The sequence below is a fragment of the Vanellus vanellus genome, assembly GCF_965231255.1.
Source record: "Vanellus vanellus genome assembly, chromosome: 6".
NCBI lineage: Eukaryota > Metazoa > Chordata > Aves > Charadriiformes > Charadriidae > Vanellus > Vanellus vanellus.
In genome coordinates, this window is record NC_138911.1 from 29920315 (window position 1) to 29932573 (window position 12259).

The 12259-nt window shown below is 47.3% G+C and overlaps 1 protein-coding gene across 1 annotated transcript in view; it reads left to right on the forward strand.

The window, feature by feature from the left end:
• Positions 1-700: 700 nt before the first annotated feature.
• Positions 701-12259, forward strand: part of MAPKBP1 (mitogen-activated protein kinase binding protein 1) — a gene marked incomplete at its 5' end in the record, with an annotated part of 100386 nt that continues 88827 nt past the window's right edge. Inside the window, one exon of the mRNA XM_082485506.1 lies at positions 701-817. Coding sequence (XP_082341632.1) covers positions 701-817 — 117 coding nt within the window. The remainder of the gene's footprint in view (positions 818-12259) is intronic.

The window sequence follows — 12259 nt, forward strand, 5'->3', positions numbered from 1 at the left end:
AATATTACATGCCTTTATTATCGGATATCACCCACTATATGCGTGTACGTAAAGCAAAGCTAAATTCAGGAGAGTTTAAAGCTCCCTCGTGTTTATTCTCGGTGTGCTTCTGTGACTTGGTGTTTAATAGCCAAGTACAGCCTTGTGCTTTCCAGACTGTGAAGCCTAAGGTGGAACGGATGGTGTACGGAGTAAAAGCACAGGGCTGGATGGACCCCGCTAATGGACTCCAATGGTGGGAATATCTGTCTTTGTCATAAGATGATAGTGAAGTGTAAAACATCTAAATTTTGGATCTGGGAATTGGTTTTGGTGTGCTAATTGATATTAAAAGGTTGATAATTTTTGTGGAAGCCTCTGAGAATAAGTAATACTGCGCCCATCCTTATTATAAATGCATTTGGCATTTCTTGCAAAGAATGAGGCTAGAATTTATTGTGAATGTCGTATTGACCCACGGGTGCATCTTTCAGTTTAGATTACTGCTGATTTGATCCTCTGGAATCTGCAAAAGGAAAGTCTGCCAGCCTCTGTGAATAGCGTTGCAGTGTAACAGGAGTGGAGTTCCCGAGCAGAATCGCTGAGAGATATGTGAATGAGCATAAGCAAAGCTAAGCACATTGGTATTTCTGCCTCAAACCTGGGCTCGTTCCCCAGGCACAGTTTGTGTGGGGGGTGAATACCCTCTTGGCACCTGGAGATGATGTCGGTCGAAGGGTCTACAATAACAAGTCGGATCAAAAATCTACTTCGCTCCCCTTCCATTAAGCTGAGGAGAAGCAAGCCTGGGAACAAGCGTGAAGATATAGGCAGCAAGGTGAGTGCTGTGTGGTGAGGCCAGCATGCTTTAACTTTGTTGCCTAAGGTCCCATCTGCACTAACAATACTGCTTTGGGAGACCTGGTGTAACTGTAGAGTGGTGCAGAGCAACTGATACGTGACTGTAGTCTGTCTTTTAGTTGGGGTCTTTACTGTGCTTCAGATCCTTGCTAAAGCCCAGATCCCTCTTCTGAAACACAGTCTTTTTGCTTGTGTGGTGTGTAACCAATCTGTATCAGAAAGCTTTTGGAATTTCCCACTCTAGTGTGTGGAGTTGTTACAGATGACTGACAGGAAAAGCATAATGCTGCCTCTTCCTGCATGTTTCCAACTGTTAACCTGCGTTACCAGCAGCTAACGATACACAAAGACCTGTTCTTCTGTGCAAGTAATTGCTCTCAGCCTTGCGAAGGAGTGTTCTGTGAGCATGTGGGGAAGGGTAGGATGATCTGAAAGATGGAGGATGCAAGACATCTCTTGGAGGTGGCTGTTCACATGGGGTCTGTGTTCCACAGGCCTGGATGCACTTTCCTCTGTGTTTCTCCTCAGTGTGCCTTAGACCCCCTTCCCTTGGGGATTTTTTCTCTGGGGTGTAATTGCTTCTACTTCAAAATCCATCATTCTTCTTGGTGTTGCGCAGAATTCCTGACAGATAGTCACTCACTGGGAATTGACTGGTGTCATGAGAAGAGGAGGATGACTTAATGCTGGTTGTAGGGAGCACAGGAGCTGGGTGGCATTGCCTTGTGCTGACAGCAGGCGCCTCTGAGTCAGGGCACCTTGTTCTGTCCCTGCCACTGATTCACTTGTAGCCCTGGGCAAATCACTCAGCCTTTGCATAGCTCTCTGTCTCCATAAATAGAAAACTTAATCCCTCCCCCCTTGTGAAGACTCACTAATAAATAAGAAGTCCTTGTAATCCATGACTGCAAAGTGCATTCATTGGTCTCAAAATAGTAGTGCTTCAGAAGTTAGCTGCTGGAGTGAACAGTGTATAAAAACTGCAGGGGAAATAAATAATGCTTTATCTAAATGGCCTGTCCCCAGCATGAAATCCTGTTCTCAAAACTGTGGCTCAGGTCAGAGGTCCCCTGAGATGGCTGTTCAATACCAAGGAACACAATATTCTTCCCTTGCAAAGCCAGCGAAAAACCTGCTCGGATTCCTCAAAGCTGTCTAGAGTCGAGTCCTTGGTGTTTGTGCATGACCTCGGTATGTGCATGTGTGTGCATGTGCTGCATTTAATGCAGACTGTGGACCGTCAGTGAAACATGCTTCGTAGCTGTTGCTGAAGAGCAGTTTGTTGATCTGTACTCTGCAGAGACCTGTCAGAAGAGCCAAAAGCCACCTGTACCACCACGTACAGTGGGCATTGGATTCTGGCTCTATGAAAAGGAGCTGAGGTCTGCCCACTCCTTTTCAGAGTTGGGACCTGCTGCTATAAACCCCGGGTATTCTCTGGTACCTGTTTGGTGGTTTTTTTGTTTGTTTGTTTTTGTGTTTGCTTGTTTGTTTTGTTTTGTTTTTTTTTTTTACCTTGCACATGGCTTTTGGAAGAGCTCCATTGTATCCCTTGTGCTGTCTCCCAGGTTGCAGCCAGTGCTGTCTGATCCCCCGGGGTTACCATAGATTCATTCTGCACCATCAAATTAGGGTTTGAGGGCTTGATTTTGTGTATCTTATTAGTAAGTGAGATTCAAAGGAACTGCTGGGGAGTTTGCTTCCAATTTGTCATGATGAGGAGTGCTGGCGTTTGTTTCCCAAAGCATTCTGCTCTGAATTTCTCTCAAATGAGTTCTGTCCTGTCTTCAGTGGAACAGCTGGGGTGGGCAAGGCAGAAAGGAGTAGGCTCCTTACCAAAGATCCAACAGAAGAACTTCCCAGGTTTGATATATGTGGAGATGCTCCCTCTGCCATGTGTGTGCTCCTCTGCCTTCCAAGGTGAGGAGCAGCTCTGCTTTTCTAAAATAGCAGGAAACAGATCCTCTCAGTCTGCTATTTGGTATGAGTATAAATTCCTTGGGACTGAAAGTGAGCATCATACACATCACTCCTGGAGGATCTTTGCTGACCTGCAGGAAGGGCTTTTCCAGGCATCTTTGTCTCTTGGACTTTTTGAGAAATAACTGCTCCAAGAGGTGCATGTGACTCCAGTCACGTGGAAGTATGGACGGGCCTGTGAAGCTGGTAGCTTTGGCTGGTCATCTCTGCTGAATGCTGCTTGATTATACAGGATGGAGCAGGACCATTGCCCTAGATTAATACCTGAAAGGTGATACTGTGCTTTGTACATGCAGATGTAGGTGGAGAGCAAGCCCTCAACAGCTCTGTGGTTCCTCTGAGTCCCTCAGGCTTTTACTGCAACCAGCTGCTCAGTTTAAGATGGACAAGCACCCTCCGTGGCACTGCCTTGACTTCCGTGAGCTGTGATTCTCCCCTCCAGTGGAAAGTGTCCCTGCTCTTTCCTAAACAACCCTTTGGTGGTGGGAGGCATGCCAGGCTGTCTCAGTGGTTAGGGACAGACCCCTTTAGGCAGTTCGTCATGCTGAAGAGAAGCCCTGTGAAAATTGGCTTCTTTCAGTGAAGCAGCCGTGTAATGCTGGGCTGGATGTGGGCAGACTGTGGGAGGCTGGCTCCGCAGAGACCTGTTTGTGCATTGCTCTGGAAGCGGGAGTGTGGATAAGTAGAGATATTTTGCATGAGGGCTGTGCAGGACATGCAGCGTGTTACTTGGGAGCTGTACAAGAGAGAACTTGTCTTGTGACTTTTATTAGGACTTATTCCTTGCCTATAATTAATGCATGGTTTTACTGTGCAGCCCCAGGAGATCTCTGCAGGAGTAAAACTGAGGAACAAATACCTAATCATGGATATTTTTTAAAATAAATAAATAAATAAAATAAGGGAGCTCTTTAAGTATTGGTAAATTGATAAATTGGATGTAGTGTTTAGTTTTGTTGCTGCTTTTTGGAAATAACTTTTGTTTTGTGAGAGTCCTGATTTTTGTTGCTGTGTTACTAGCTCTGTGTTTAGACTTTTTTTGTGTGTGTGTCTTCTGATGATCATGGCTTGAATGCACTTTTCCTGTCCTCTCCAGATCTCCATTTTTTGTGTTCAACCAATATAGACCTCTAACAGTGTACTCTTAACAGTGACTTACGCCTAGGCCTGTTGATTGCTGGGATTGTAACATGTCAGTGTGGTGGCTGGAAGCTAAAATTTCCTCATATAAGTTGGTTGGCCTGAGTTCAATTTCTAGAGGATTACTAGCCCTACCAGAATCCCAGCCGTGCATCTGCTCACCGTGCTTGTGATTCCAGTAGAGACACAGAGTTAAAAACTGGGCACTGAGTGCCTTTGGAGCAGCATCCGTCACCCTGAATGAGCGGCACTATCAGGACAGTGGGGAAGATAAGGGTTGAGCCATCTCCCATTGCTAAAATGCCCTGGTTGCTGTAGTACGCTGCAACTTGGCTACACAAATCTTTGTCTGCTCACAGAAGTAACGTATCTGAGCAAGTACAGTTCCTGCAGGAGATGTTCATATTGTTAAGCTCTACTCTTGTAATATAAGCATCTTTTTAAGTGATGTAGGTGTGCCTACACACCTAGGGTGTGTGGGGGGTATCCTCAGTCAAACCAGATTATGAATGTCAATGTAGAAACAAATCGCTACAAAACCTGCTACAGGCTTTTCCCTAAACTGTAAGCCAGTGAGTTAAGGAAGCACATTTGGAATTTGCTGCTTGTTTCTTTGATCTCTACTGTTTTTTCTAAGCCAGAAATATTTCAAGTTGCCAGTTTAAAAGAGCGCTTTGACTAAAACCTGACGTTCCCCAGCAGGAAGTCATTCAGCACAGGGGCTGTTGTATTGTGATCTCTCCCCACCAAGTGTCCTGCAAGCATGTGCAGCTGGAATGCCTGTTCCCACTCCATGATGTTGGGCTGGACTGGGTGGCTCTGCAAAACCTTTTTCAGAGCTCTTGTTCTGAAAATGAGCCCTGACTAAGTTGTTCCTAGTGGGACAAGATTTCTTGTCCTCCTTTGGTGAGGTGTGGTCTGTTCTTACTGCCAGCCTCTGGGCTCCCATCAGCCTGATGGTGGCTCCCATCAGCCTGATGGTAGCTCCCTGATTAGGGCAGCAGAAACACATATGCCTGCCTCTGTCTCCTGCTGGTGAGCAGGATGTGCATAGGCACAGATTTCAGAGGGAAGCAGATCCATGGAAGCTTGAGACCAGTCATGCCTTGTTATGCCACTCGCATTCCCAATACAGTTCTCCAGCTCCTCAATTCCCTGAGAAACTGCAGAGCTTGGCTAGGACCACAAGATGTCCTGGACACAGGAGAGTGGAGTAATGTTTCTGGCCTGGCTGTAGCTTTCTGCCTTCAGTACACGGTCCTTTTTCTTTGAAAATACAGCTTCCAACGTGAATCAGTTTAGACTGCTACTGGTCTTAACTGGATCAGCTGAGAATTGCTGAACCTGAACTGGAACAGAACCAAAAAACACACAAGTTTGATTCACTGATATAAATGCTTCAAAAGTCATCACCTCTTATTAAATTGTTTAAGGTGCAGCTGAGGCTTGTTGCGGAGTGGGATTCTTTGTAAGTCTTCGGGAACAACTTGGTCCTGCAGCAACAGAGCCTGCTGGGTTCCTTGTGGGCAGCATTTCCCAGGGAGCTGGATGTGGGGCTGAGCAGCCTGGCTGTGTGGGTGAGGTAGAGAGCAGCCTGTCTCATGCTGTCACAAGCTCATGTTTTGGCAGGATTTGGAAGGTTTTTTTACATAAAGATGGTGCTTTTGAGGAGCTGTTCAGCACGGTATTGCCATATTCCCCTTCTCCACTCCATCAGAGTCCAAGCAGTGCTCAGCCCACCAGCTCTGGGATCAGCATGGCCAGTAGCACAGCTGAGAGGATACATCTAACCCTGGTCTGGCCTTCTGCTGCTGTGCCTGTTCTGCTTCAAAGCTTCTATCCATGAATGTTGCTTGGCCCTAGTTGATAGCTAGGGATCTCTCACAGCTCTGCACCACTCAGTCTAAACACACCCAATTGCTTCAACAGCTTAGGGACTGCTGTCCGGAGATAGAAGGGATTTCACGTCTGTCTCTGGTCAGGCTTATAACGGTGTCTCTTAAAGCAGAGGACAAAGGCTAGTTAGCTTCTTCATAGCCAGATGTGCATTTCAGTGGCATATCCATATCTGTGGACAGAGTCAGTGGAACAACTGAGACTGCCATAGCTCAGGGGCTGAATCCCTCCCTACTGGGCTGCTCTGGTCCCTTTTCCTTTATCTTTAAATACATGGTGCTCAAGATGAGCCTGTGTTTGTTAACAATTTCACACACAGGTTTTCCTACTCTATGTATGTTATGCGTTGTCCTGAAATTACAGGGTGATCTGGCTAGCTCTCCTGGCCTGAATTGGAGCCGAACATGAGTGTTAAATGTGACTTAGCCACAGGGCATATCAAAGCCAAAGTTTTTCTGCTGGTGCACTGCAGGACCAGTTGCTTCTGGTTCTTGAAGTATGGTGGATATAAAAGCATATAGCAATTCAGCGTGTTTGGGTTTGTAGCCTGCAGCTGTATTCATGAACCACTGTGACCCTTCTTGCCAATCCTGAGACAAGATTGCTGGAAAGATCCACCCTTCTGTCTACTGCTAAGTAATGTGCTGTCTTTACCATGAAAGACAGCAGGAAGACCCCTCTGTGGCAGGGGGGGAGTGATGATGTGTTGACAGCTGGGATGCATTCACATAAATAACACAAACCATGTCATTTGCTGAATTAGTTTAAATGGTTATGCCCTCCCTTGGGTGGTCACACACTGCTTTCCTGGATGGTCTTTTAGATCTGCTGAAGTCTTGGCTTGCATATTGTTCTTCATCTGCTTCAGATGAGCTGGGTGTTCTGAGAAGGCATGTGGGACTTAGCTAACCTGGCCGGAGAGATGTGTAAGCAGGTTTTACTCTGTCCCTGCTGTGCTGGAGCAGCTGTACGCATATAGACTGATGACCCCCTTTTGCTTGTGGGCTGTTGTTCTGCAGTGAGCTGTGAAGCATGTGGTGTTTTGCCAAAGACCTGGCTGGGATGGTAAAATAGCAGAGGTCAGGGCTGGTCAGAGGTGTTGCAGGTGGTACATGTACTGCTTGCTGGTCAGAGCTGTTGTTCAGTGTGGTGCAGAGAAGGCTGGTGGAGAAAGGCATCCACAGACACAGTGGAAAGAGACTTCCTCCAAAGTGTATGTCCTGGTTTGAGGTAAAACAGAACCAACTTTCTGTTCAGTAATTTTACTTTGCAGCTAAACCTCTTCTAACTAACTGAACTCTGAAACTTTTGGAAATTAACAGCATATTGTGGAGGCACTGTTTGTTCTCAGAATGATAAGACCTGATTAGCTGTAATTTATGCCAGGGAATGGTATGCAGAGAGGCTCTTGCTTATACTTATTGCTGCAACAACCAGGGTCAGCTAACTTTGTTATTTGCCCCATTGGAGGGTTGGAAGCAGAAGAGCGTAGAGGGGTCCCACCTGTGGGGAGGAGTGGACAGGGCAGGTGACCCAAAACTGACCAGCAGGGTATTCCATCCCATCTGCCTTATGCTCCAGTATGAAAGCTGAGGGACCAAAGGGTCAGTCCTCTTCCCTCAGTGGCCTACGTCTGAGGAGGACTCTGTCTGTTTGTCTGCCTTTGATCCCGATCCGTGCATTCCTGAATCCAAATCTGGAATCCAGTTCCCATCCATTGCTGAGTCCAGTCTGGGACTTACCCCATGCCTGCTGGGGATGTGATTGTCATCCTGGGAGCTTGATACTGGTTTATGTATATATTTCACTTTTTTAATAAATTATTATTAATATTTAATTAAAGTAGTTTAGTTCCTTCTAAACTTGTAAGTCTCTTTCTTTCTCTTCTCCCTCTTCTTGGAGAGAGAAGTGGGTGAGAGCATCTGTCGTTCATCTCAGTGGCCAGTCTGGCCCAAACCATGACAGTGTACCTACCATCTGTTTCACTAGCTGTGTGCTTGGCGCTACCTGTGGTGTATCACCACATTTGTTTCAGAAGGGCAAAACAGTTGAAGTGATGGTTGGGAGTCAGGCCAGGTTGGACCACTGTTTGCTCAGTGACTTGTATATTTTTTTCACTGTCCTCTGTTTCTAGAGGAAAGCAACTGCAGGTCATCGCCTCCATTTCCAGCTGAGAAAGTAGTGGTCAGCAAATCTGAGAAGGTAGTTTGCTTCCTGTTCATCGGGTCTTAGGAAGAAGTTGCTTGATTAGCAAATTCAATTAGATTTTTTTCTGTGAGAGTGAAAGCAAACGCCATGTACTAGCTAGTCTTTGGCTTTTTTAAAAGGTCTCTTGTCTTGATGTTTGGGGCAGGGAGTGGCACTTACATGGGGAGCAAACAGCAGAATGAAGCCCTGATATTGGTGCTGAGTGATCCCAGCTAAGGTCTGAATAATTAACTAGCACCAAGCCTAGTTTCGGTCATTTCAGGCTTCTGTTTGTGTCTGATGTACCTGCCTCTGCAAAGCTGGAAGTTTCCGAGGGCTTCTGTATGTGCATAGCAGGGTTGCGGTGTGCTCTCTGCTCTGGTTTCCAGCTCCAGATGTGGGCTGGTCCCTGTGCCTGAAATCCTGCGGGCTCTGCTGAGGCTGTACATGCCAAAGGGTGGCTACTGCAATTCAGAAAAACCTCCCACTATTTCCTTTCACCACAGTGCTGCTTAGCCTTTCGCTGAGTGTGCCTGCATGTTGTGCAAGGAAAATTTAGCTGAGGCCTGCGGCTGTTGTAACCAGCGGTGGATCTGTGCTATGTGATCTGTCTTAAAATATTAGTATAAAGGTGAGTTGCTGCTAATATTTATATGACCATAGACTGCTATCTGTACCTTGCTTTGGTGAGTGAGCAGTGGACAGACCTGATAAAGTAGACCCAGCCCAGGGGAGCTTCAGGCTTAAAAAAAAAAAAAAAAAAAAAAAAGGTGGGGGGGGAGTGGGACATGCTTTTTCTATACAGACATTGCTCCAAACTCCCACAGGAAGTCTGAGGCAGACCTAGAAATTGAATCCTGATCCTCTGAGAGCAAATCTTAGCCTTAGCCACAAAGCCCAGTCTCTTGCAGATTACCAGGGATGTTTCTCACCTCTCCCATGTGAGGACTGTGTGTTCATTTAGGGTTATTTCCTTAAAAGTGCCCAAGCCGTGCTGTTGTAAATGCTGACTTGGTTCCATTGTCACTAATGATTTCAGTAGCTCTGGTGATGATGACTTTCCAACAGGCTCAAGCAGATTAAGCACCATATGAATTAGAGCTCTGGAAACCCCAGTAAGCCTTGTAATTTTGCTAGTGTCCCAGGAGACCAGTACTGTTGTTAGTTACTGTGGGGAAACTCTGTTTGAAAATAGTACTATAGAAAAATCTATGAACTGCTGTTGTATTCAATGTTTCCAAGCCAATAGCAATAAAAGCCAGTCCCGCTTGTTCTCCCAAATACAGTATTAAAATTCACAATTGTTTAGGAAGGCTAATGTGATTGAACGACTAATATGAGACTTTCTACCTGATGGAATTTAAAAAATACCATTCCTTCCTTACAGTGATGGTTCTTCAATTTCTGCATCTCCCAAACACTTTGCATAGTTAGGCTGAAACTTCCCCCATCTTGGATCCAGAGAAACTCCTTTCTCTGGAATAAAGTAGATTGTTGGGAGTTGCATAGCAGTAGAGAGTCACAACATTAACAAACGCCTTGAGAGCAAGCAGATGGAGGAGTTTCTGAAAGAAGGAGAAAGCAACTTTATGGCAGTGTCAATAGATTCAAGGATACAGACTTGTAAAGCTCTCTGCTCCTGTTTTTCTTCCAAGTAGGCACTGTGAAAAACAGCACTGCCTGTTCGGAAACCCTTCCCTAGTGACAGGCAGGCCCAGCACAGGGCAGTTGTTTGAAGTGGCAGTACAGAAGTGTTAGCTTCGTCTCCTGTGCTCAACAGTGGTAGCCTTTGAGCTCTCCCAAGGGCTTTGAAATGGGTTGCTCACCTTTGAGTGGCGCATAAGGGGCTGCTTGCCTTTGAAGTCTTGTTTGTACTAGGGATGCTTTCATTTGCCATTTAAAAAAAAAAAAAAAAAAAAAAAAGCACCCGTGCTCAGCCCAGGACTTTGCTCCAAAGGAGCTTGAGTTCTTTACATGGTTCCTAACGCAATCTAGGTGCCGGAGTTGCCGAAACACTGAATAGGACTGAAGTTGAAAGGAGTGTGTGCAAGTCCTGCCTACTTATTTGGTGACTGCTCTTGGTGCTCAGAACTTGCTGTGCTCTGCACTTCAGCCCTGGCCATGCCATGGGGCCATGACCTGGACCATAAGGGGATGGGAATGGTGTTGGAGGTGTCCAGAGTGGGCATGACTGTAAAGATGCACTGGGCCAAACACTTGCCTGTGCTACAAACAATTTGCAAGCTGAGCTTCCATGACAAGCTGTCTTAATGGTGACACAGCATCAGAAGAGCCTGTTGAGTGATCCTGTCCCTCAGAGAAACAGGCTATACCAGTAAAAGGACTTATTTTTGCCAGTTATATTGCATCAGTATTAGTGGTTTTTCTGCAAGAGCTTTGTCTAGGCCGAGTGACATTTTTCATGCCCCTAACCAACGCCTCTGTACTGCTGAAAAGCGTAAAGGTAGAGCAAACTTTGAAACAGAGCTGTGTATTTTTTTAAAAATGCAGTTAATGGTTTTGGGCTCTGTGCTTGCTCTTCAGACTGTCTCTGAGCCTCTTTTTTCCTCAGCGTAAAACGGACAGGAGGATACTTATCCACTTACTGCAAAGTGTCCCAGCATCCAGGGCTTTAAAACAGCTGTGTAACTCCTTGCATTTGGCTTATCTCCCAGTTTTGAACTAGATATAGTGGTCCCAACTGCAGTTGTTTCAAAACTGCTTTGGGGTGTCATCCTGCTCGAGCAGCTGGGTCCAAAAGCATTGCTGACTGTAAACTAGAACTGACAAATTTTGGATCTGCTTTGTTTCTTTAAGCCCATCTGGTCCCAGCTCACTTGGTTTTCTTGGATGGAATCATGACCAGACAGGCTGCGAAAAGGGTTCTGTGTATCTTGCCCGATGGTGAGGGCTGGCTGGAGGGTCCCGAACCCCGCTATGGGAGTGGTGGTGGAGGGGAATGGGGACAAGACGACATAAAGCACTCCTAATGAAATGCATTAACAAATACTTCTGATGAATATGCGACAAGCCTCCATGGACGTAGTTGTTTCAAAAATCCTGAGCTGCTTTTGTGGCTGGAATTGGGATTCCACCTTCTTCTGCACCAGGAGGATAATCTTCCTCCCTGATAATCCACGGTTTGTGCTGCACGTCTCTGCAGGCTTCCTGCGCTAAGCTGTTGAGATGTATTTTACACGCAATCAGCAGCGTGAATAACTGGCGCTGGAGGAGGATGAGGGTAGGGTACTCTGGCCTAGAGGTAGCTTTCTTCACCTTCCTCGCTGCTGCCTGTTTTGGCTGTATTTTTGGCTGTAACTTATGGAAGAGCGGGTCTCCCGCATCACTGTTGTGGTGGGTGGCTTATAGACGTTCGCTTTGCAAAGTTCTTGGCCCACTTTCTGTGGCTGGGCTGCAGATAAGCTTTTTGATGTCTGAGACCTGTGATAAATACTTTTTTGATGGAGCCATCAGTGGAAAAAAAAAAAGGAGATGCAGCGCCTGGACTATCTCTGCTGTGCGTCAGAGCTACTCCAGGTCCTTGGAATGAACATCTCTCTACCCAGGAGCGTCTGAATGTAAACAAGACCGTTAATAAAAGGGCCAGCGGGCTGATTTATGGCCTCTCCTGCAAGGCGTCCTGGAGCGGAGGCGAGAGCTGGTGGGCTACGCAGCGCCAGGGCTGCAGTTGCACGGCCTGGCCTGCCCGCTCGGTGCTTGCTGGCAGCTCCGGGAGTGGGCGTGCACCCTACTGCCCTCGCTTCTCCCTCCGCGTCCGCTGTTCCCAGCGCTGCGCCGGCCGCCGCAGCCTGCCTGCCTGCCTGCCCGCCCGTCTGCCTCCCTCTCGGCTGGGTCGGTCTCCGGCCGGGCCGGCTCCCGGCTCCGTGCCGCGGGAGGGGCGGTGCCTGCGGCCTCCCGTCGCCATGGAGACGCCGCCCGACCAATAGGGGGCGGGGGGCGGGGCGCTCCAGCGGGGGTGTGGGCGCCCTGGCCCCGCCCCCGGACGGCCGCGGCGGGCCATGTGCGCGGCGCTATATTTACCCCCCTGGTTTGGGAGGGCTCCTCTGGGCAGTGCTGTCCCGATGCTCTTCCCAGGGACTGTACCCTTGGGTAAGCTCATGCCGGTTAATTTAAACACAGGTTTTCGAAAAAAAACCAAACAGCCAAACCAAGCTTCCAGTCTAGACAAACCCACTGGAGAAGAGAAGGCTCTGGG